Here is a 26,123-nt window from a genome sequence, read left to right as displayed (position 1 = left end):
GATAGCTGCTGGCAAGTGTCCTGTGAGAGCTGCCGCGTGGGGTGTCCCTAAGCTGGGAAAAGCACAAGCCTACGAGATATCTATTTCAGGAGATCTGCGACACCAGCCCTGCCCTGGCAACGCTCCTTGATGGAAACTGGAGGCTGAAGCATTGCAAATGGCTCCTTTCCAGCTCCAAGATGCAGGGGAACAGGATTAGAAATTGCAGCTTGGCAAGACAGCCCATGGGTAGGCTCTAACCCAGCGAGGTGACGGCAGCGAGCAGCCTTCTTGACCCGCAGGAGACTGATGGTGCAGAACCAGTTCAGAAGTTTGTCAGGAAACAGAAGGGTTGGAGCCAAGTCTGCCCTTCCAGCGGGGCTCCAGAATGGATGTGCAACCAACAGCCAAGGTTTGAAGCCCTCCGTGCATGTCCCTGCTGCCCGCCATGGGGGTATTGCACTGTCTGCTGACACCAATGCTTTGGGCTATTGCTGCGGCCAGGACACAGACTGGATGGTCCCAGGTCTGCTCAGAACTGGCAATTGTCATGGTCATTTATTTGAAGACAAGTGATGCTGTGCGAACGCTAAGAAAGGTCAGAGGCGGTAACAGAAGAACATCCCAAGACAAAGGTTCTCCAACCCCAGACCTTTAGTTGTGAGCATCAGCTTAACAGCCAAGCAAATTAGCATTATTAATCTGGTTTTATAGCAAGGTGGTGCAGAGCGTGAAAGGCGACTGCAGCTATGGATGCTCATCAGTCTGTACAGAGAGACCTGATGGGAACTGCTGACACCCCAGCACAACTCATCCTTCACTCCTGGATCACCCCCCTTCCCTGTTTTTACTGGATGAGTATGGAGTGAGAGAAAGGCCTAGTGGTTAGGGCCCTCCTCCTCCCCGTAGCTCCGTGTGTGCCTGGCAGACTCCGTTCCAGCATCCAGGTCCTCCACAGACCCCAGCAACCCCGGAAAGTCATTCTGCCTTGCAGAGGTAACAGCATTGCCTGGCCTGCAGCAAGGGTGAGCTCAGCAACTCAGTCCTAGCCCCTGGGTAAGACTGGAGGTGGCAGGTTCTGCTGTGGCTTCAGGGACAGGGGGCCTGGCCCCCTCCAACCCCTCTTGAAGGGCAGAGGAGCATCAAAGAAAAGTGACTGAAACCAGCGGAGCCTCTCAAAGGAGAGTCTTGTACTGTGGGCCAGTGCCAGGGTACCACCTTCACATCCCAGGCCCTCCTGAGGTCTCAGTCTGCAGCCTTCTGCCCACTGTGCTGGGCCTGATCCTGCTCTCACAAACACATTTTACACCCACATCATTCCACTGACCTCAGTGGCAGTAGTCCTGATTTATGGAGGTGTAAGGGGGAGCAAGGCTGCTCCCTGGTCCATAAGGAGCAGCATCTTGGCCCCTGGCTGAAGAGATGCTCTGAGCTCCATCCTTTGCTCAGACCACGGCCCGCATCCACTGCCCTGCAAGCAACTAAAACTATCTTCTGTGGCCACACCTCGGCAGTGAAACCAAAGTAAATCCAGTGCCCATCCATGTAATTCCTCCCCTTTCTCAACCTGACTGATCACCGTAGGACCTGAGTCACCCCACCTTGCTCCCCACCCAACATGTCGAAGCCTGTCCAGGACAGACCCCAACAGCACCAGACAGACCTTGCAAAGGCAGCGCATGCCCTTACATGTCCAAACCCCCACCACCGGACCCCAGCTCTGCAACCACCTTAACCAAGGCTGCTCCTGCTACTCCCAGCCTAGCTGATCTCCACAACCACACACTGGGGAGACTCACTGGAATGTTATGTTAAAGCTCCAGCATTTGGTTGCAAGGGCTGCAGCGCCTGTTTGAGCAAGGAGCAGCAATGTCATGCTGATCTTTTCCTAAGACAAAGAAACATGTATATTAAACACTGCTGTGCTATGTGATGGTCTCCGCGGCTGGAGCCCTTCACATCTGTCAGAAGCAATAATTAAAATACTGCTCACTGGAGCCTTCCACTGAAGGACATGACACGACTTTCCTGCACTGACAGCTGCCCCCCAGATGTGGGTGCTGGCTGGGGCGGAGGGCAGACTGCACCCAGCTCTCCCTTTCCCTGAGCACCAATCGACTGCTTATCAGCAAAACCAGCCCAGACACACAGATCAGCTTTCCTTTTGCGAGCACGCAGAGTCCCAATGCACTTCAGCTGCCCAGGCAGATCTGCAGGAACATTTAGTAGAATGCACAGTGCAATTGCAACAACACTTACTTTTTTCACAGTGCTTGTGTTAGAGCTGCAAATGTCCAAAGAACTTCATGCTTTCCCCATGCACTATCTTCTGCTTCTAGCAAAACTGTAGTACACCGCCTCCATCCCCCCAAGACCCGTAAAAAGACTTGTTCGAGGTACCACACCTGGAGCTGTACAGCTAATGGACAGAGACAGCACACCAGTGAGACGTGGTGCTGCTCTACGTGGTGGGACACACAGACAAGGACAGTCCACATCGCCCAGACAAAACAACTCCAGAAGGAGAAAACTGTTCACGAGATTCCTCCAGGGGCAGGTCAGCCAGAGACCTGGCACTTTAGAAATGCAGCCCGGATCCCCTGCTTTGGCCTGGGGAGATTTTGCTCTTCCTGAGCAGCCACTCTCAGTAACATTAATCAGTGGCCAAATGCTTTTTCCAGTCGGCTGAGCACTGTTCTCACATCTTTACCGGCTCCCAGGGCTGTTCAGTGCTGTTACGGAGGAGACACATAGCGCTCCATGCAGATGGCACGAGCCCTCCGCGCCCTGCCAGCAGCACCAGGCAGAGGCAAAGAGAACAAGGCAGAAATGCCCTGGAGAGGGTGAGGAGTCACTGAACAGGGTGAGAAAGGGACCTGGGAAGAGGTGGATGATAGGGACAGAAAAAGGGGTTGGCAGCAAAGGGCGAGGAAGCAAGAGTGGGGGGAGGAAGGAAGGTCAGGAAGAGAATCTGAAGAAGGAAGAGTCCCAGGTTCTCCGGCACTGAGGGTGGAGGCAGGATGGTGCAAAGCAGGTGCAGGAGGAGGCTGAGACAAAGCCTAGAAGAGGTTGAAGGAACTGCAGGAGATAATGCCCAAGAAATAGCTGGAAACAGCAGGCTGAGTAGCAGTAGCAGGTGGAAAGAGTGAGGAAGAGTGCAATGATGAGCAAATGGGACATCAGAGAAAAAAGGAAAAAGAGACCAACGGCAACAAAGTGCAGGTCAGGGTGAGTGAGAGAGAGGATGGCCAGAGAGCAGACTGAAAGCAGAAGGGGAAAATGGGAGAGAAATCAGCAGCRAGCAACTCTGCAAGGGTGAGGATGGGGAAATGCCCCGTCAGCACAGCTGTGGAGAGGACAGGGCAACCATGAGGGTGAGGCAATCCAGGCAGCAGCAAAGGGGACTGAGGGACAAGCCCAGGATGGACAGAAAGGGATCTGAGAGTGCTTGTATGGCCAACAGGAGAGCAAGAAAAGGGGGTCAGGAGAATGGTCCCAAGGGAGTGGGGAGTGAAGGCAAAGGAGAGACAAGGTCAGAGAGGGGGGGATGTCCTGCCAGGTTTGGGGGAAAGTTTGTAGGAAGATGGTGAGATCCTTTTTAGACAGCAGATGCTTGGGAAGGGGAGAAAGGATGTTCCCTGAACACAACAGCACAGGAGCAGGCTCAGCATGGGAGAGGACCCGGCAGGAGTCAGCAAGACCATCAGATGGTCTCCACACATCTTTCTCCATGCAGGCATGCTGAGAGGCAGCAAAAGCTGAGGAGATGGGAGGAGATCAGATGGGTGAGAAGACAAGAGGCAAGGAGAAGCCTTAGTCCCAGTGCTTTTGAGCCCAGATCCTCCTACCAGCAGACTCAGCAAGGCCTTTGCGACTTCACCCGCAAAGCTGCCAAGGATCAGGACCACAGATGACGCTACAGTGTTTCAAAACTACAGTGCTTCGAAACTACAGTGCTCAGATCAGCAAGAGGCACATAAACTACCTGCTCCAGGATCTTTCAAAACCCATTAAGCTCTGGGACAAGGCTTTCACATGTGCAGGAGCTAACACACAGGGCCCCAATTTCTGATCACTCCTTTGCAAACGAACAAAACGATTCAGGCCGTTACGCATTGCTGCTGCCACTTTGCTCACTGCTAAGGCTCCCAAGAGGCTGAATCCAGGCTGACATATGCGGATTGGCAGGTCTAACAGGTTGGGGGGTGAGGACTTTGCATGGGAAGGATTAGAGGGTTTTTGGAGAAAAGAGAATCTGCAATGTCCCCTGAGGACCAAGGCAGAGACAGGCTGAGCACCGCAGGCAGAGGATCCTAAAGGTGTCCCAAGGGATGCAGTCAGAAAGGCTGCTGTGGCAGCAGCAAGCAAACCTTAAATAATCTCCCAAATCCACATTTACCTCCATGTGCTGCGTGCCAACACTCATGTCTCCTGACTACTTCACATCTGCCTCAGGCCAAATCCCACTGCTGTCGCTCTCCGAGCTGGAGCAGGGACACTGGCAGCTGCCTCCCTGCGCCTGGAGCGCTGCCAGACACGGAGGGGCTCCCGGGGCAAGCCCGGCACGCGAGGACCACAGACAAACTGCGGCCCAGAGCTCGCATGAGCTACTAGCTGGCAGGCAAGGCAGGAGGGCTTGAGCCCGTGCTGCACAGCAGCTGGGATTGCTGGCGGCTCTATCAAGCTTCCATTGCAGAAAGGGACAAACCCCTGCACAGCCCAGGACAGGATTTAACCCTTGGGCTGTTCTAATGGCAGCTCTACCACCATGTCAAATGAACCTCCCCTTCTTCCCCTCCCCAGGAAATCCTCTCCAAGCAGCAATTTTGACCAAACTGGGAAGGGCTGGCTCCTTCCTCATCAAATCCATGCACGACTTTATTTCAAGTTGCTGGTACAGAGTCTACCTGCCTCACCTCCCAGGAGCAATGGAGAAGCTTCCAGGTGGCCTAGTAACAGAGAGGGCAGCAAAGCTTTGGGGGCAGGAGGAAAGGAAGAGCGTCTTTTGCTCCTCCACAAAGCAAAGGCCTCTCCAGACTCAGTGATTCTGAGGGCAGCAGAAGGGACTGCTTTAAGTAAATAAGACTTCATTTTAGGCAAAATCCACCAGCTCCGCAAAGCTGGCAAAAAGCAGGGCAAAGCAGGCCAGCTTATTAATGACAGCACAGTCACCAGCCCACAAAAGGAGCCTCCTGAAACCACTCTCCCTTCCACCCAGACCTGCTTATAAACTCCACAGGGCTGCAGTGCATTAAGCATTGCTGCTGCTTGCAAAGGTGACCGCCAAGCGTCTCTTCCATGGCATGCTCAGGGATCTACGGCACCAAACACACCGTTAGCAAACGTGCACTCGACACCACAACAGCAACCTAGCAAAGGAAGACAAGCACATTAATTGCAAGAAGGACTTTCAGTCCTGCCCTCTGACTGTGAGAGTGCGGTGATTTCCTTGGACGTTTGCAAGAATCAATGCCCGCACTCTGAGCAACAAGACAGAGCCTGTGAGAAGCCCGTCAGCGTATCCTCTTGTGCAACATTTCCTCCTGCCAGACGTCCAGCGCAGGAATCAAGTGGCCATTGCACCCCATCTGGCAAAGCGCAGTGGCAGCTGCAAGGGGTCAGTGTCAGAGCCTGGGCACTTCACTGCTCTGCACTGGCTCCACGGCTGGCCAGGATCCAGAGCCGGCAAAGTGACTCAGCGCCCTTGTTGCTAACCTGCTGCCTGCAGAGAAGTATCTGAGGCTCAGGAAGTCCCATTACGTAGGTCCCGTAGATGGTGCAGAGGTGCACGAGCCAGCCCCAGGATACAGACGATGCAGGATGAGAGCAAAACATGCCGCACAAAAAAGGGAGCAACTTTCCTTAACAGATTTGCTAAAGTTTCCCTAACTTTCACCCTCCGGGCTGAAAAAGCTCTTTAAAGTGTTTGCACCACAGAGAAGCCCCGACACATTGCCGGGAGCTGAGACGGGCCGTTCTCACTGACCCAGTGGAGAGTGACCCAGGTCTGAACAGAGCCGGGAAAGTCCACAGTGAAAACATCTGCAGCTCCCCACCCAGGGGGGTGTCTTTGCAGGACATGGCACCACCCACAGGCTGGATGACCCCCTCAGCTTCTCCCACGCGGAGTCACACTACGTGGAGCCAGGACTAAGTCGGCCCCTCCAGCCCCTGGAGCAAGAGTCAACGATTCTTGCCATAACTCAGCTGTCCGCTCCCATGCCCACCAACGAGCCCAGATATTCACTCTCCTTCTCACAGTGGGAGGCAGTGGTGCAGGCAGAAAACCATAAGCCCAAAGTCTGCCCCAGCAAAGCTGGGGGCAGCCCCCAGGGAAGGATCCAGCCCAGGCAGAAGCAGGTGGAGGTGCAGCTCAACATGTGCCTTCCTTGCAGGAACCAGAGGGCAAGACAGGCTGCATGTGGGGACACAGAGCTCTCCCAGCACCCTGCAGTCGCGGTAGTGTCAACCTGTGCTGCAGCCGCATGCATCGGCCCCAGTGTCCCTCATACCCCAGGCCCCAGGACCCCCACACACCAGCCCTGCCCAGGGCACTTCAGCAGCAACAGCAGCGCTGCTGCACCTAAACGCGCCGGGGCAGCCAAGAGGATTTCTTTCCTGCTGAAGTCACCCATGAGCTGCCCCCCTGGGCTGAGCTGACCCTCATCGTCCCCATTTCAATACCTCTGAGCGCCGGCCCGCTTCGTCACCCTCCCTTCGCAGGTCACGGCCGTTTCGGGAGAAGCCAGGGAGGCTGAGCGGCTGGGAAGTCGCCCGCCTCCACCAGGGGCACGTCGCATGGCTGTTACCTTACCTCAAAAAGGCAGTGGAAGCACCAACAGGAAACCCAGACCATCCGCGCCACCACTCATACCCCTTGCTCGGCTTCCTGCATTTCAGCACCTCTCAGTGTGCTGTACCATTTCATCCCAAACAGCGACAGATTTTGCAAACTGCTTGGGACAACAGCCTAAGCCCTGCAGAGCAATGGAGCAGGCAGCTCGTCATAGCGCTCTACGAATGCTTTCATTTTTAAGCCTCCCTGCTCCGTCAATGGCTTTAAACTCTAAAACTCACAAGAGAGCCCTTTTCTCAAGCGTTTGCCTTCCGAGGCTGCAATCCTCCTTCCACAGCATCAGCCGTCAGCGCTCGGACCCGTGTCAGCCAGTCTCCGCCTGTGACGTGGGCCCAGCGAGAGGGTGACAAGTCCTGTCCAAGCGGAGGTGTGCAAAGCAGGCGGATTTTCCCCGAAAGTGCTGATCTCACTCTGCTGAATGCACAGGGCTCTCAGCTGCCTAGCTCAGACCAATACTGCCATGAACTACCATGAGGCGAGGGGACATGAACCCCAGGCTAAACTTCAGTGTCCCAGGTCATTGCTCCTTCATTCCATTAATCCCTCACAGATTGGCACAGCACTTCAACACTGAAAACAATTGCATCCACTGAGCTTTCTTGGAAACAATGTCTTGAAATCCAGCTTATAAAACACTTACAGGGTGATGGCTAAATTTAGTTACAGATGAACCTGATCTGGATTGTGAGCAAGACATAGCCACAAATCCATGTTACATTTGCACAGCCCTTTTCGCAAAGGTCAGTGGACAAGAGGCTCAATGATGAACTAGGTATGTACTACAAAAGAGACTACAAAGCCAGCCTGTAAGCTGAAAGCAAACAGAAAGCAATTCCCAAATGAGCCACATGACCTGGGTGTCAAGGCTAAGTGTATATGAGGATATGGCCTTCATACAGATACAATCATCATCTTCAGCACAGCTGCATACCTGCATCTAGCAAAGAGATTGCCCAGGCCACAGTTTCCCACCCACTACTGAGCTCGGGGGAGACCCCATCACATCGCGTATGCCAAAGTCTCCCAGGCGCTGCACTAAACTGAGCAATCACTGCCCCACCACAGCTGCTGCATTTTAGCAGTGTCTTTGTTTCACAGGTGCAGTGCCTGGATTTTCACCTCTGGTGCTGTCCGAGGGGGAATCAGGACATGCGCTGACTCCTTCCCCTTTGCTGGGCACCCAGTCTAAAATCCTGCTGCTTCACCTAGATTTGAGATGAGGACAATCTCCTTTCCTATCCCCACTGACGCCAAGGCCAGAGGCAGGAGCCTTAGCAGGAACACTGATTGACATGAGAAAAGCACCCGACACATTTGCTTTCCAGTCGCCACCACACCATTTTACATGCAAGGAGGATGCCTGTTTCTCCTCAGCCGTCTGTTCCTTGGGTGCGTCACAAAGCTTGCCTGCATGCAAACAGTGACAGTGTCAGAAAGCAACTGTTTTTCATGCCAGAAATAGCCAATCTAAAGTCCTTGATTTCTGCTGGGATTTCATTCAGCCATTAAAAGTGACATGGACAGTTATCCATGCAGCACGCAAGCTGGGGCAGCTGTTACTTTGGCCTTACCCCCATCCAGGAGCAACACACTATCCTACAGATTGTCACCACAGTGCGGGCTCCGCTTGACCCTCAACTGTGGGCCATTCCCTCATGCACCCATATTTGCAAAGAGAACTCTCCTTGCCCAGGTGAGAGCCTCTGACCACCATGTGCTGTCCCAACCTGTCTCCAGTAACAGTCCTCTGCAGCACTGATACACAGCAACAAACACATTAAAGAAATCCCTAAACCCATGTCCAGGGAGGGAGATCCAGCTTCTCCTCATTTGCAGAGGAGACACAGCACAACGTGCCACAGCTTTTGCTGCAAGGCAGTAGCTGATCAGAGTCCAAAAGTCCAATTGCCAAAGTTGCAGCCTGGAGCTCACTCTTTGAGACCACATCTTTTCCTGGCACTGACACAGCACAGAGTCAAGGTTTGAGAACACTGGCCAAGATGTTCTCAACTTTGCAAGCAAGCGTGTTTAAAAAAAGAAGAGCAGCCCTCCCAGAGAAGATAAGGCTAAGAAGCCAGGCCGCTTAGTCATCACTGAACGTCTCAGCTAGTGCTTACAACTCGTCTTTGCAATTCTGGCAAATCATCAGCAACTAATGATAAAAGGAAGCTTCATCCATCTGCAGTACAGGCGCAAGGTCCTGAGGGGAAGCCCACCCAGTACTACCTGTGACCTGGTAGCAGAAAAGATGGAGATCTCTTCTCTTCTCCTCCAGGGGTAGAACAATTCATACAGGGGGTCCTAATTCAGTGTTGGATGATGGGAGCATACATCACTGTAAAGGCTGAGGCTTCCACAAGGACAAGGAGGCAGGAGCCAAGGTGACTGGTGCTATTTGCCCAGGGCAGGACTAGGAGCCTTTGCATTCATCTTCTCCAGGTAGGAGTGGGAAGAGGGGAGCAGGGCAGCTCTATCCCAGGCGCAGCGTGCAAGCAGCTCTCATGGCCTGCCAGAGATGAGACCCACAAGAGTGTGTCTGTGCGGAGAAGCACCACGGAGGTCCCTGCAAATTATCATGGAGAAAGAGGCAAGATGCTGCCGAGACCCTGCCTCTGAGGAGGAGATGCAATGCCACGTTGCCAGCATTGTGATCTACGCTAGGGCCTTGAAGCAGCAGCAAGCATGGGCAAATTTAGCAGATTTCACACATTTGTCATGGCAAACAGTCTGAAACAAGCTGTGAAATCTGCTAAAAGGAATGTCATCAAAGTCCTGCAGAGTATTTATACAGCTGAAAACCATCATCCCAGGTGACCTATGTCCTGCCAGGTGAGAACCTGACATACATGAGCAGGTTCCTCCGCTCCTTCTTGTGGAGAACCGTCGTCCACCTTCCAGAATACACAGCAGCAATGCTCCCACACTGTCTTCAGAGCCTGGGATCTCATGGGGAACAGATAGTCAGTATTAGATACACAGAACAGAGAAACTAACTTAATCAGATTGAAAGTGCCGACTGCTGTGCCGAGGCAAACAATCACATCAGGGTGTGCCAGATTTCTGCCACTGGGCTCTGAACCACAGGGGATGACAACAGCCTCGCAAGGCTGCTCTCTCCAATGATTTCACCGCCTCCAAGGAGATACGCCTCTGATCGCCCCAGATGGGTACCGAGGGAATGCATTTAAGCCTGCAATCTGACCTGCCCAAACAGTCCCAGAGGAACGGCCCCCACGAATCTAACCACAGGAGCAGGGTTTAGGGAAGGAAAAAATCTACCAGGGAAGCACAGACTGCTCTGGGGAGCGACATTTGCTGCTGGCCATCTAGATGTCTCCTTTGACGGCACAGGAGAAGAACCACTTCATTGCCCAGAAGCTACATAAGAGAGGGAAACGGCCAGATGTGTTCAATCATCTCTTTTTCTAAGGTGAATTACACAGCAAGAGCTGTTACCTCATTGATTGGAGCAAAGAGCTTCTCCCCATTCTGCACGTGTCTGGTGCGTCAAAGATAAGTGCTCACTTCCTTCCTGGATTCATCAAACCTAGGGACACATCTGCACTGTTGCTTACCAAAGAAAATCCCTCTGAAGGGAAGGCAATTTCTGATTCGCTTCTTTAGCTAGGTCCTATAAGCTTTGAACTCATTAACACCAGGTCAGTGCTCCAGTCACACAGCATGAAATAGAAATTAGTGATTTGTATTTAGAGCAGCAAGATACGCACAGCATTTGCACCAAGAGAGGATTAACTTCTTCCTCCTACTAAAACACTCTGATCAGAAACCTAAAGGGAAAATACAAGGAGCGCAAAGAGGGAAGACAGGGGCCAGTCTGAATCCCAAGATCATCTTGCATAAGCAATCAAATTGCAATGAGACGTGATTTTGAGTCTAGTCATCCACCACGATAGCGCTGTTACAATGCAGTCACCCAAGGGGCCTGAGAACAGCCTGTCTGGATGCCATCAGAAACAGCGACACAGAGAAACATCCCTATCAACACAGGCTGCTTAAATGACAGCAAATCTGTACGAAATCCTTGGAATGACCCTCAGCCTGCTCAGAAGCATCCTTGCTGCCCAAAGCAGAGAGGACACAGGAACTCAGAGAGCCACTTTTCCCAGTGGCAGGTCTGTAGGACTGGTGGCAGGAGGAGAGCCTGGAAGGTGGCACTGGACTGAGCCCCTCGCCAGGTCAAGACAGTCGTTCATTAGGAGCATGAGTGTGATCTGGCCATGAAAACTAGAGATCATACAGGATAATGGTAATGATAATCATGGTAAACTAACAGCTGGCACACAGAGAGAGGAAGTGGAAGAGATACCACCAAAAAGTAAGGCAGAATTGCATTAAAAACCTGTGGGTGCAGGAGGTGTGGTTCAGATGCTGAAAAGCATCCCACTCCCTGCTGCTTTTCTTTCCATCCTTCTAAACTATACATCGGAAGGAGGACTGGATCCAGGGGAAATGGATGCCACAGAAATGCACAGACACAGGAAAGCTCACTAATGCCCCAAAGAGGAACATAAAGACACCACAGCACCATGTGGTCCACCCCACATCCTGGTGATCTGCAGGCACACACTGCACACTGCTAACATCAGCATCTCAGGAAGACCCCAACTAGTGACCCAAGGTTCCGGGCAGAATCTTGCTCCCAAAGCTTCTGCGGGTCCCATATGAGTAGGTGACTTGTGCCCCAGCAGTGCCTGTTCCTCTCTAGGGACTATGACGGGAGTCCAGGGGGGCTCCCTAGAGAGTCAGGTGGAGACATCCAAAATCAGGTGGAAGTCAGATCTGGACTCACAGGTTGTCTCCCTGTGAGTTTTACTCACTTACCGTGGTATTTTGGGCCATCCACCTAAATGCAATAAAGACACTAACCTTCCCCTCCATGAGACAGGCCTCATGAGAGCTTAACTAGCCTCAGCGGGGGCTGGTTGGAAGAAGTCTGAGAGTCAGCTGAGGCTCTTGGTTGGAAATGTGCAATGTGACTGCAAAACAGTGTCTTCTGTTGCTTTGTCACAGTACACTGCAATGGCCACTGTCCTGATTAATGGGCTAGCAAGTTTAAAATAAAAGCAATTTTACCATCGTAGATTACAAACCAACCCTGAAGCTACGAGACAGTTCTTCTGTATTTGCTCAAGTCATTCTTGGGGAGCCAAGGCAACATTCATTTATTTGGCTACCCATCTACTGAACACATTTTGTCTGAGGCATAGCTCCTCAGAGACTAACCCATCCCAGGTCCAAACCAGCAGAGGTAGTCCAGACAGCCCTGGCACTACGGCAAGAGCCTGCCTGCAGTAAGCACTGTTACGGATGTGTAATCCACCCCCTTGCAATAAAGGGAGGATTAGAATGGCAACAGTGGCAAATCCTTCAATACAGCTGGGTTAACAGAGGCTCCTTTAATCTGTTACCCAGGCAGCATTTATGTAGGCTACAGAATCCATAATCATCACACACTAGGCACGATAAAAGGAAGTATTCATTACGGTTCTGAAAAGTGGCATAAAGGAGCCAGCTCCTACCATCAGTGACGCGCCGAGCGCTGCAGAGGGGCCCAGCCTGTCCCGCTGCGGAGCAGTGCGGGGGCCGACTGCTCGTTTCGTTTACTAACACAGCCCCGGGCACACTCCCTTCCTGCCACAGATCCCAGGTCAGTGGGTGGCTGACAAAACGGTACAGCAGCATATGGAGAAAACTCGCAGCGCGTTGCCTACTGAAAGGTGTCCTGGGGGCCTTTGCCCCGACGCCACCACCATTCATGGGCTACACACCAAAGCAACACCAGCAAGGACCTTTGGCATGGGGCAGTTGCAGGGCCTGGTTTCCAAAGCTTTGCTCTGCAATGGAGAACCAGTGAAGCATTTGCTTAACACTTCCATGCGACAGCAGCAGCCAGCAGTGCTATCCAAATTCAGCCCCAAACCTGGGGGACAGAGGGAGGCACCCTCTGATAGCCGTGCCAGAGGGCTCAGCTTGGCACTGCCGCTGCACTGCACCGTGCTGGGGACACACCATGGCAGGACAGAAGATGCACTGTGAGCTCAGACGGGACTTTCGCACCTCACACCGGGAAGCCCCACAGAGCCCGGCTGCCAGGGAGCCCAACGCTCCTTTGTGGAGTTTCACCGCTTTTTTTTGGGAACATTCACTTCTTTGGCTTCTCTCTTCGACATTCTTACCTGCTACTTGGCTTCCCTGCCGCACACTACCAGCAGCATGGACTCTGTTCTCCACGAGTACAGCCCCCTCCCTGGAAGCTCTGCTCCTTGCACAGGCCTCTTCCCCTTTCAAGATGTAACTAGGAGAGGCCACTGGAGTCGTTTCCTTCCCCTTTGCTTCCCCAGACCACCAAAATCATTGCAGCAGCGTGGGGACCTTCATATGGAGCAGGTCTGCAAAACAGCAGAGTCAACAGCACCAGAGCAGCAGGTCTCAGTGCACTGCCCCATCACCAGGGAACTGATACCCCAGAGAAGAAAACCCCTGCTGCTCCCCAGCTAGACTCATTTCAGGGGCACGGGGCAACATCTCTGCCTTCCCCTTGGCTTGCCTTGCCTTTTGAGGAATCCAAAATGCCTTTACGGTTAAAAAAAGTTAAGCCGGGTTGTCTCATCATGATGCTGCTTATTTCCGCTCTTACATTTGTTGAAACTCTGTAAGGGAGGGAATGCGGTTTCTGTGCTGGGCTCTTAGAGCACCTGGAGGCCTGATCATGGCCCTAGCGCACTGCGATAGCTTTCTGCAGCAAGTGGCTATCACAAAGACAGATTTAATGAGGTTCTTGTCTGACTTTACTTTGTCTTTTCTCATTCACCTGATGGAATGAACTCCAGAATTCAAGAGCTTCGGTCCCCAGCCCCATGGACGGCGGCTGTAACACCAGCACGCGACAGCTAGCAGCAGGGTTTGCCAGTGGGCAGCCCCAACTCCGCTGGCTTTGTAACCTGGAGGAAGTCACTTCTTTCTACACCTCGGTTTCAGCCTCGTGCAACATGCCTACCCACACTGTCAAGCTTGCAAACTGCTCTGCAGCTGTCCGATGAGAAATGCTGGATGACCAGTAGTTATTTTTACAAGCAGCTCATCCAGCTGAAGCATACCCGTTACTCCACTCATCTCCAACACTGACCAGCGGAGGTAACTTCTTCCTGGGTAAATATGTGAAACAGCAGTGCCACCATCTCAGGAAACCATCCTTTGAGAGGCACTGCAGGAAGGGAGACCCAAAGAGACACGGCACGTGTCACAGTGCATTAGCCTGGTGAAGAGCCAAACAAGGCCTTTGCAACACAGCAACGGGCAGAACCAGCAAAGGGATTAACAACACAGCGATGTGTCACTTTACTGTTAGCCTTTCTGTGTCCCTGTCCTGCCCTGAAAGCATCAATAACCACTGTGCACAGCAACAGTGCAGCTGCCTGCACAACTGCAGCGCTTGCTACGGTTCAATCATGTCTTATGGGTGGTAGCCAGATTCACATCCTAGAAGAGCAGACAGGGTATGGAGAGGACTCACCTTGCTACAGCAGGTGCGTTTTTTGGAACCACCTGGCTAGCCTGTCTCCCAATTCTGCAGAACTGCTAACACCATCCATTTTTGACAGTGTCACTCCAGTCTCTTATCTGCTAACCCCACTGAAAAGTAACCCTTGTTATACAGCAGCCACCTGGACAGAAACGTTCAAAACGCTCCTCAGAAGCTAGACTAGAAAAGTTATCAACGCTGAGCCCAGAAACCAGGCAGGGCAGAGCTGTCTGGTGCAGGGAGAGGCATCTTTGGATTTGAGTTGCAGAAACAGCCCCCATCTCCTTCTAGCATGAGTCTCTGAGGGGAGCTTGCAGGATAGAGGCCAAAGCCTTCTGGAGGGCAGGTGAACACGGCACCCCTCTGAAACACTGCGTTTTAGAAGGGAGCTGGAATAGGAAGGCACGTGCTGTCCCACTGCTCCCCAGGTCAGGAACTCAAGTCATGGTGAGGACCGAGTCATCTTCATGACTTTCATGAGGAAGTCATCTGCAGGAGCATCAGCTGGAAGCCCCCGCCGGTATGTAGGCTCCCTGGACATGTATGAAGCATGAGCACAGACACTTCCAAAACAATCTGGCTGGGTCAGAGTCTGGCTGTGTACGTCCACAAGTGGTGATGGAGGGTGGGACAAAGCCAGCCTCCCCCAGGTCCCCGCTCCCCTACGTTGCTCAGCAGGCTGCCTGGGAAGCTCCTAGTGCAGAGGAAGCTGGGGAACTCCCAGAGGGCTGCCCGGGGCAGAAAGCAAGCTGTAAGGACTCAGCAAATAATAGTAAAACCATGGGGAAGGATGATGAGAGGAACTGGGGGATGTCAGAAAAGGGGAAGGCGCTATCTGTCTAGACAGATCTGGTCAGATATACCCTCTACTTATATCTTCTAAATTAAAAAAGCAATAAAGGATGTTTCTGAGAAAAGTGCTCTGCCTAGAGGTAGCTTAGAGCCCAGGAGAAGGACTCTGCACCTCCACTCTCTGACTAACAGTGCCAGCAGCTCTCCCGGAGCCCAGGGCCGCGCCAGGAGCTGTACACTTGGGGACGGGTCCCTCAGAGCTCAAACAAGTCCCAGGCCACCCTTTCGCCCAACAGCAGGGGACTGGCAGCAGTAAGCACCAGGGTGATCTCGCGGCTCCACTCCTCCAGCCCACCGCCCGGCCCCAGCAGCCTGTCCTGCCCCAGGCAGGCTCTGCGCAGCCACCTCGCAGGGCAGCACCATCTTGCCTCCTTCCCCGAAGGCTCGGGAGCAGTTCTGACCATGCCCTGGGCTCCCCTTCTCCGACAAAGCAGGAGTCAAGGAGACCACAGCAGAGCGGGTCAAAAAATAAATCAGCGGCAGAAAACTGGGGCAATGCACCCCGGGGAAGAAGCGCCTCGTGACAGCCAGGCACGGTGCCAGATTGCAGGGCAGACACAGCCGCTCGGACCCCTCGCTGCGGCTTTCTCATCTGACGAGGATTACATTGGTGTTAGAGATTTAATTTCGAGGCCATGAGATTTCTGGGTCTGAGACATGGTTTTAGATGCACTGATTAGAGTAAATGTCACAGCGCAGCACTGATAATTATAAGGGCCCCTTTTCAGAGCAGGCATGGAAGAATGGGTCACCACTGCAACAGTGTCACAGAGGAAGGGAAATCCTGCCAAAGTGCAGGGCTTTGCTTTGATTTTACGCACTAGGATATCTGCGTGTGGCCGCAATGGGTGACGGCGCGGCAACCCCCATCTGAAGCTACTCTAGGAACTGAAGCTGGTGTTTGCCAAGAGCAGTGCCTGAATTAACCCCTGCACTGTGGGGATGCACAGGGTGAGGGTTCCCCCGGGATCCCGCCAGCCCCTGGGCAGCCCCACGGGCCGCGATGGGCTTGATGAGGAGCAGAGTCTCGGCAGGCTCTCCTCATCCTCAGAGTCACCCAGGGCAGCCCAGGACACAGGAAAGGAAAGGACACTCCGAACTTGCAAGTGAATGGAGAAGCTTCACTCCTGGCACACGCTAGGCTGGTCTGGCTCATGCCTGCTGTAGCACCCCGGATCATGCAGGAGGTGCGGTGGGACACGCAGCATGGAGGGGAGCACAGAAGCTGCCCACGGGACCAGCTGGGACACCCACAGCAGGGATACCTGCCCTTGCCAAAAAGCGCTCCAGCTGGCACATGGCAGCAAGACTGCCTGCAGGGAGAAGCACGGGACGCAGCCAGGCCCATAACCGCCAGATCCTATGGAGCAAACCACGAGCACGAGGCATTCTCCTCCCACAGGCAGATGACACAAAGAGGGAGATGTGCTACAAGCAAGAGCAAGCAACTCGACACTGCCGTTTCAGAGGATGCTCAGTCCCATTTCACCTGAGCAGGAGCACACCGGCTGAGCAGCATCGGCCAGACCTTGCCACCCACCTCCGAGCAGCCCGTTCCCACCTGGCACCGGATGGAAACACCTCCCCAGGCTGGCAGCAAGCTCAGCGCAGGAATCCAGCTGGGTTTGCGTCAACCCAACAACCTTGCTCTGATCATGACTGCACTACCTTAAAATGCGCACAGTAACCCCAGTGTCTAAGCACATTTGCCTGCCCGGGGAAGTGATCCTGGGGAAGTTGAAGCTACCCGAAAGGGCCTGGCTAGAGAAGCGCTGACGCAGCCCTGCGCCGCTCAGCCGCAAATGCTGACAGCAGCTCGTCTCTTCTGTCGGAAGCAAAGAGGGAGCCAGCAGCTCAAATGTGGACAAAGAATTACTAACGGTGGGCAAGAAAGCACCAGCAATGGGATCTAGGGCCCATCAAAACATCACTGCAGCCCTGGCTACGCCACTGCCTATTAACTTCAAGCAATTTTTCATTCAAACATCCAGACACATACAGTTGTCTATGAATCACTGAAACAAGTCATTAAAAATTACACCCGGGGCCAGAACCTGCTCTCCGCTGCTCAGTGGGGAGTCTGGAGCAGCTCGGAGCATGTGCTCAACATCAGAGTCTGGTTTAATATTGAAATAATTTTCAAGCTATAGATTAATCACTGGGAGTTGTAATGCCATCACCAAGGGAGCACAGGAGGCTTAGCATTTCATTAAAATAGCGCTGAATTTGTGTGCCGCCTCCCACGCAGGGTGCTCGGGGGACTGCAGGAGGGCAGCCCACGAAGGGCCCTGGGGAAATGCTCCCTGCCTCTTGCAGCGACGCTCCCCTGCTCCAAAGCTGCTGCCAGCGGGGAGAGGAAAAAYGCACCCAAGGGAGAACGACGACACCTCCTTTTTGTAGCCAGGAAAGGAGAACAGCGCCAACCTGCCGGCGCTCAACAGCCAGGCTCTCCAGGCGCACACACGCTCTCATGTCTCCTCCAGACACTAATGCTGTCACCCAGTCCTGCCAGGAGCCAAGAGCTGCCCGCACGCAGCGTGCCACAGGGAAAGGTCAGGACGGGTGACACCAGCAGAGCCAGTCCCGAGGGCAGGAGCAGGGTGACCTGCGCACAGCCACTGGGCAGCTCTCTGAGATGTCCCTAAGCAGCAGGTGGCCTACAACAACCCTTCCATCCCTCCTCGGATCCATGGCAAGCCTGGCTCAGCTGGGAGACGTAGATGTAAGTCAGACATGGGAGACGTAGATGTAAATCACCTCAGCCAAGACTCAGATTAGGCATGGCATTAAACGCTTAACCCAGGACGACAGCTCCGAGTGTCACAGGCAGGGCTGGGATGGCACCTGAGTCGGCTGCGTGCCCAGTTCCCAGGGTGGCACTGCTGCCAAGGCCATGCAAACCCAGCCACCCGGGCAGGGCGACTGACTGCAGGCGCCTCCGTCCGGCAGATCAGACTGTGGAGGCTCCAGGGGGCAGTGGCCAGCTCTACGCAGAGGTTGGCTCCTCGGCCAGGACCGCTGGCACAGGGTCGCCTCTCACCAGCCCGCATGCTGTCGGTCAGGCTTTGCTTAACACTTCATCTGCCCACAGCCTTTGCCTGCTGCCTGCGTGGCACCCGGTTCAGGTCCTGGTTCAGAGCAGAGCCCTCAGCCTCTCGCTCCAGGAGCGAGTCCTGAAGCAGCTCCAAAGCAGCTGGAGAGTGGCCCGGAGGACTGTGACAGAGAGAAAGGCTGATGGGAATCCAGAGCGATAGCAACATCAAGGAATAGGTAACAGAGATCAAATTAAAACAGGCCTCTCTCCAGCCTGGGTTACAACACTACTCCTCAGCAGCTTCTGATTTACTGTCACTTGTTCCACCACAAATATTTATCCCTGGAAGCAATCAGTGGGCAGCAGCAAATGTGTTTTCAAGAATATAATCAGGGAGCCCTGCCTGTCCACTCAGGGCTCCACCATGCAAATCACAGCAGCAAAGTCATTCCCACAAAGTAGGCGAGTCTCCAGGTTGGCCGTCCCCATGAAGACGTGCTGTTTTGATGTGGACTGGATTGAGAGCCCTTTCGCACCCTTGGAGCTCCGTGGGACAGTCTCAGATCCTGCTTAGAGGTTCAACTAAATGACCCTAATCTGCAGCAGGGCAGCAGCACCTTCCATACCTCTGCTGCTCTTCTCAGTGAAAAAACTTGAAAAACCTTGAGAAAAAAATTTAAAAAAACCTTGAGAAACAACAAAAACCAAGCCAGCACTGACCAAAAATAACACAAGACCAAACCTTAGCCCTGCTGCTCTCCGTGCTCAGATCAGCACGCCACTTTAAAAAGCACAAAGAAAGAAAAAAAGAGACAGTGGCTATTACACTGCTCCATAAAGTTCAGCTGTCTCAACTTCACTGTAGCAAATCCATTCCCATTAAAAAGCTATTTCCAGCAACACCCACAGCATTTTGAGCTCTTCCTGACTCCCAAACTGGCTTCCTCAATGTGTTTGCAAGGCCCTCTCTCTCGCCTTCTGTCTGCTGCAAAATTATTAGAAGGGAGCTTTCTTTGCTCATTGGAAGAGTCCACGCAACACAGTATGCTGCTTTTCATCTCTGCTCCTCTGATTATGCTTTTAATTTGTTTCTTCTTATTTTTATGTACCTCCCACTCCTCCCCCATGGCAGATTGCGACTCATTTTTCCGCGTCTCCTGTTCATTGCGCCTCACAGCTCCACTTAAGAGTGGCCTCTCTGAGTAGCCCTAGTGAGGCTGAAATGCTGTCACATGCGCTCACCAAGCTTGTTATTATGTAAGATTTAATAATCAGGACAAGAGTGGAGAGAATGGGTGGCTTACGGAAGTCTGGGCTCAAATTTTGGCTCCTCAACAGGTCACCTCTGGGCCCTTGCATGAGTCATGCAGTCCCTTCAAGGTTTGAATCCTCACCTGTAAAACACAATTATCTGGCACATCCTGCTCTCTTGTGTCTCTGGCCAAATCTACCTCTTCCATCTTGTGCATCACTCACACAGTGACAACATGCACCACCTTCTCCTCTAACATGCCACAGGGTTAAGCCAGGGAAGATCTTCCAAAAGAAAAACGCCCCTCAGCTGTCCAAGGCAACCAGGGTGCTGCACACAGGCTCACCAAGTCTCCCCAAAGCAGCGTGTTTACACCAAGAATGTTGCCTTAACAGCAAAGTTGATTTATTTACATACGTATTTATTTATTTCTACTTCTTTGACGCTCTTCCCCACAGCTCCAGGGACATTTACATAATCAGATCATACATAGCCAGATGGAAACTGCAGACACGTAACACGCACAACTGAGTGCCCCGAACGCACTCATTCCTGCTGCAGAGAGCAAAGCACAGCCTTCCTGTGAGAGCACCTTCTCTGCCCATCCCTCACTCACCGGTGAGAGCAGGCTCGTCACCCAGGGAAGAGAGGGACCAAGGCGCAGAGCACAGACACACTGCCAGCCAGGAACTTGTGGGGGCCACAGAAAGCAGCAGGCATGAGCACATACACAGCGTGACCTCCTCGACAGATCAGTCAGGCAGCCCATCACGCGATGCTCGTCTCCAGCAGGCCAAGGCATGGACGTGAGCAACGGGATGGCCTTCAAAAGCCAACCTCTGCTCACCAGGCACAGATGAGAAAGAAGTCCTCACATGGCTTGCTCCCATGCCTTCCCTCCTCGGGGCTGCCTTCTGCTTTGGCTAGGCTGGATGGGAGTGAACTAGCGCAGTTTGGAGTGCACGGATGGCAGCACCACTCGCACCAGTTCCCAGCTCTGCCCATGTTGTGACCAGGGGCACCATGCGGAAACGGAGCATCCGCAGGCTGGAACAAGCTTGTTGCTCCTGGCTGGGATCTCTCTGGCCAAAAGGACTCGTGCAAGGATGATTTGATTTCTCCTGCAAGGAACTGCAGGCCTGTCAAAAGCATCTTGCGCTCACTTGGGATCAGCAGCCCTGAGATGCCTACAAGAGCCTGCATGGACTCAATGAGAGTGTATTTTCACCTACTGCCAAGAGATGGCTTGATGCCATGTGCTTTCTTTAGCAATGATTAAAATTTCAACATGGCAGATTTTCGTACCTTTCTATTGCATCGAGCCACCCCCAAACAGAAGGACACTGCCCACCAGGGTCTTCACAGCAGTTCATAAAAGTCCATGGCATTACACCATGCTAAAGAGAAGATAAACTGAGGCACACAGAGTTCATGGGATCTCTACATATTCAAAAGCCATCTGGACATAATCCTGGGCAACGCGCTCTAGGTGACCCTGCTTGAGCAGGGGAGTTGGACTAGATGATCTCCAGAGGTGCCTTTCAACCTCAGCCATTCTATGATTCTGTGAAAGTGTGACAGTGTCCGAGTGTCCAATAAGGTCTTCCAAATCCATGATCATCACCACTTCTCTCCACCTAGCACAACAGGCTGAACTACAGATCTGCTAGGAAAACACCATAACAGAAAGTGATTAATCACAACGGGTAGTGATTAGTCACTGCCACTGTGTAGCCAGGAGCACCAGGCCACCACGAGGGTATGCGGTGTTAGGCTGCAATGGTCTCCCTCGCTCCCAGGCTCCCAAGACTTTGCCCACTGCTCTTTCTCCTCCTTCCTTACAAATCAATCCTTCAGGGGACCTGCCCCAAACTCCCTAGGGACTCCAGTCTTGATCCTGCCTCTCTTCCCACAGCACCTTACTTCTCAGGACCCTCATCCCAAAGCAATGGTCTCATCAGAAAGCAGAGAGAGGCGAAACCGCTGCCCCAGATCTGCCCTTCTGCTCCCATCCTGCCTTCTCACACATTACCATCTTTTCTTCTTCTGACATCTCCTCAAGAAGCTTAGCCACGAGCTGAAGTGAAAAAGATGACACTGTTAAAACAGATCTCTTTGACATCCACGTGAAAACGCTTCAGACCTCTTACCTCGTGTCTGCTTTGGACCCAGCCAAACCATGTTGAATTCCTGCCATTTCTTCCCCGCACAACAGTTCTGTGATGTTTCCTACCACCCAGACAAACCCACACTCAGGCTCTTATCGTGTCACGCTGCAACCACCGCAACATCCTCTCATTTGGCCTGGGCAGAGCTAATATTACCCTGCTCGTCTCTATCCAAAAGGCTGTTGAAGAAGTCCCCTGCCCCAGCAATTTCCTGGCCATGCTGCTTTTTCTATATCCCTCCATTAGTCCTCCTCTGTCGGTAACATCATACCCGAGCTGTCCCTCCAGCCCAGAGGGCTCTGGCTGCCACCTCTCCTGCAGCATCGAGGGCCAGTCGTGGCCTCGCGCCACGTGTAACACTATGCAATCCTCACTCAGAAAACTTTCACAAACTCTTTGCAGGGAGAGCTCTGCACAAGCACCCACAAAGCCACTCCAAAACACAAAACACCATCTCCAAAAACTCTGTTGCCCAATAACTACAAAATCTGGAGAGCAAGGGGGATCCAGTGAGCAGTGCAACAGTCTCCAGGCCGTGACACTGGGCTTTCGTGGCACCGCCTCCCGCACCGCTGGGCAGCTCTCGGCGATCAGGCAGCGCCCAGCAGAGCTGGCTCCCAGTTCATCACCTGTCTTACTAGGTGCTTTGGCTGCCGTTGATGCTAAAAGCCAGGCAGGCTGAGGAAAGAGGTTAATGAATGCCCTCCGGCTCCTGGCATGAAGCCAAGAGGAGGATTTTTTTTTTTTTTAATAGTTCTTTAAAACAACACATTAGCTTTGGCTTTGGGGAAAAGACTGCTCAGAGACAGCACTGCTCCACTCACAAGTCCCTGAGCTCTGCTGTCATTTATCATATATTATTCCAGGTCTGACAGGCTGCTTTTTTTTTTTTTTTTTTGCTTTAAATATTTTTTTTAGGTTTGTCCACAGCACTTAGGTCACTCTTCCCCTCCCCAGTGGTCCCCAGGGAAAACAATGCTCCCCCTAAAAGGATGCTCCCCGGTGATGGAGGCAGGTCCACACACACCCCCGTCAGAAGACGTTGCTGGCCAAAAAATCAGAAAGCAATGTCATGCTGTCCAAGGGCAAAGAGCAGCGACTGACTGCCGGGCACTTCGCGACCTATGATAAACCGGCCCAGGCGAGCATGGCTGGGCGTGCGGCGGCTCCTGGACACCACAGGCAAGTCCCCAGTTCATGTGAAACAACGGGGAGAGCTGCACAGAAGTCAAGGAAGACATGTATGATCTGGGATGCTCACCTGAACCTGCAGCGGGAAACCAGCCCTGAACTGCCGTGCTGGCCAGAAAGCAACCCCAGCAGCCAAAAAGCCCGTTATACGCTGAGCCTCTGCTTTGCCGTGGGGATGTTTAGGAGCTGCCTGCCCAGCAAGGGGTTGCACGGGCTGAGCAGACTCGCGTCCCAGCGGGAGCGCGGCGGAACAGGGCACTGAGCAGCCAGACCCGCTCCCGGCGCTGCACCCTTTAACTTCGAACCCTCTGCCGGCCGCTCGCTGCCGTGCCTGAGCCGACACACCAGCCCCTCGCGCTCTGCTCCGCTCCCAGAGAGCCGTGCCGTGGGGAGGAACCGGGACACCACAAGGAGGAAGGAGAGTTTGGGAACAGGAGGAGAACAGGGACACACAAAAGGGAAGGGACAGAGGAAGAAAATGCTCCCCCCCCCCCCGCCTCCGACATGGACGCAAGAGCAGCCCCGCGTTTCGCAGCGCGCCCGAGAGCCGGCGGCTCGCTCCGCACTTACATTGATCATAGCATTGGAGGTGATCCGGAAGAGCGTGGCTCGCTCGTTCACCGCCTTGATCTTCTCGCCGCTCTCGGCAGGCAGCTTCAGGTTCTCCAGCTCGCTCAGGGAGCGCTGCAGAGCCGCCCCGTGCTTCGCTATAAGGTCATTGCAAGTGCTCAGGTCCTCCAGCTTGCTCGAGAGGGTTTTCAGCGTGCCGTGCAGCTCGCCCTTGTCAGACTGCGAGGCGGGCTCCTCGTCGCCCGAGTCATCTGCAAAGGGGGGGATGGAGAAAACACAGTTTCCATGGCTACCTCCGGACTGCGCGCCGCCGCCGCGTGTGGACACCCCCTCCTCCTCCGCGGCGGGGGGCAGCGGCCGCGTGGGCGCCCGCACGATGCCCTCCCTGCTCCTCCCGCCGCCCAGGGAGGTCAGGGCGGAGGCGCCCCGCCGGCCGGCACGATCCTAGTGCAGGCATTGCGCCGCCGGCCAAGCCAGCCCTAGGGACGCCGCCGGGCCGGGCAGCGGAGGCCAGAGACAGGGCTTGGCGTCGAGCAGCTCTTGGGGATGTCGGCCAGAGCCCCAAGGAGGTGTCGCGCAGGCTCCCCGGGGCTCGCTGGGATTTGGTGCGGGGCCGCTCAGTCTCAGCGGCCGGGGGTGACGCATGGAGCGGGTGCGCCCGTGCCACCGAGGGCTGCCGCGTCCTCGCTCCAAACCTCCCCCTTCCCCGCTCCCGTGGTCAAAAAGAAAAGGCTCCGGCATGGCCTTTCTCCAAAACCATGACACCTTGAGAGGGCAGGAAAGTCTCTCCTCTCACTCAGCATCTCCCCATCACCACCAGCCTCGCTCAGCACCACAGGCGGCGGGACTGCGGCACCGGAAAGCCATTCCCGGCCCAGGGCTGCAGGGCCTCATCTCCCACCCCAGGGTGGCCAGGGGAAGAAGTTCCCCGACCGCCACCACGTACAGAAACACCCGTTTTAAGATTCACAACAGTGGTGAAGAGAGCTCCCTTGCAGCAGGGAAGGAGCTGGTGCCAGCATCACCCACGTGCAAAGGAAATGGTTATTCCTGTGACTTCCGGACGCTCGGGTGATTTAAAAACCAAAAACCGAGCCAAAACTGAGTAGGGAGCATAACGCAGTGGATTTCTTTACGCTACGTCACACTGCCTCCCCCAAGCAGGTGGGAGAAGTGAAAGGCTCCGAGACACAGCACTGCCCGAAGCATCGGATACAACAAGCGAGCGTGGAGCAGGTCTACATGGGCAAAGGCTATGGGCACTTCCGCTCTACGCCCTCACCCCAGGCACGCGCTGCGCCCGTCGGGCTGGGGACATGCCAACAACGGCCCATTTTACCGGCTGTGCTTGCTGCAGGCTCCCCTGTGACCTCCACGGAGACCTCAGGCCCCTCCTGGGACGGCTCTAGCTCAGGGACAGGCTCGGTCTGCCCTGGTGCTCTGGTACAAGCAGGCTGCAGTCCTGTGACCACCACGGGGTCCTTCAGGTTGACCCTGGCCCCTGGCATACACCCCCCAAACCAAACAGAAGCAGCCTGCTCGCGGTAGTGCTACGATGAGCTGGTCTCTAGTAAGGAACACAGACACAAGAAATTCAAAAATGAGCACGAGATGAGGAGCTCAGCTATGAACCCCACACAGCACCGGGCTCCCATGGAGACCTGCAATTCTGCAAGTCAGCAATGGTCGAGCCACAAAACGGCTGCAGAGAAAGCATCCATCCACGCAGGCAAACAACTCACGTGGAAAAAAGCAGAAATAACAATCAGGCATTCAAAATTAGCCTGCATCGCTCTTGGGTGCAGCCAAAAGCCACCGAGGCAGCACAGCACAAAACAGCCCCTTCGTTTCCCCTCTTTCAGTCTGCTGGTTCTTGGATTATAAAGAGACAGGAACAAGCAAAACCTGCCTCCAGGGCAGAACTAGCAAAAAAATCACCTACCAAAAGCCAAGGTGACTCTCTGCTGGCAAAGACCAGCTCCGAGAGAGGGACCAGGTTCTGAAATCTGGATAACTGGTGCTTAGGGGCAGCTACTGAAAGGAAGGCACACCAGGCTCTTCAGCCAAATCACCTTGACTCGACTATGCCAGCAGTTCTGAGCAGTAGGATATCAACAGGCTCAACCGCAGCTGCCATCCAAGAGGTCCTACACCTCACACCAGCCACAAACTGGGTGCTATATTTTGGGCTGAGAAAAACATCACCGCGTCTCCACGAGGTGCAAATCTAACTGAAGTTATCTCAACCTACAGGATGAATTTCTTCCCACAGTTAATCCTTTCTATCCAGCAGACTGACAGGCTCTGGGAATGAAGAAAGGACATGTTCCCTAGTGCCTGCAGCTTCTTTGCCGGGGCTGGGGGAGCAGGGGGGGACCAGGATGTCCACTCAGTCAAACAGATGAAGAGACACCATGATGCTGCAAAGAACAGAACTTGGAGGTGCCTTGGTTTTAACAGGGATGTGGCACATTGCTTTTCTGTGCTAGGAAGCAAGGAGAGAAGCCCATACTTGACTAATACATGCGGGGGGGGGGGTATTCCTAATTAATTTATAAGACCTTTCAAAATGTTGTATTGAGAGTGATGTTCAGCCATCACTCAATGTAAGTACATTGATTCTACAGCTCTTGGGTCAGGTATGGGAACTGGAAGAGAAAGAGCCCTTCATTTAACAG

At 53.7% G+C, this 26,123-nt stretch overlaps 1 protein-coding gene across 5 annotated transcripts in view; it reads right to left on the bottom strand.

The window, feature by feature from the left end:
* OSBP2 (oxysterol binding protein 2) overlaps positions 1-26,123 on the bottom strand; it is a 164,355-nt gene that overhangs the window by 29,895 nt on the left and 108,337 nt on the right. For all 5 annotated transcript variants that reach the window (XM_026076619.1, XM_026076617.1, XM_026076615.1 and 2 more), the window contains one exon: positions 23,446-23,696. In XM_026076619.1, the coding sequence (XP_025932404.1) occupies positions 23,446-23,696 (251 nt within the window). The remainder of the gene's footprint in view (positions 1-23,445; positions 23,697-26,123) is intronic.

This window comes from Apteryx rowi, unplaced genomic scaffold, assembly GCF_003343035.1.
Source record: "Apteryx rowi isolate R43461 unplaced genomic scaffold, aptRow1 scaffold_434, whole genome shotgun sequence".
NCBI lineage: Eukaryota > Metazoa > Chordata > Aves > Apterygiformes > Apterygidae > Apteryx > Apteryx rowi.
The sequence above is the reverse complement of the archived record's forward strand: the minus strand, read 5'-3'. Positions and strand labels throughout refer to the sequence as shown.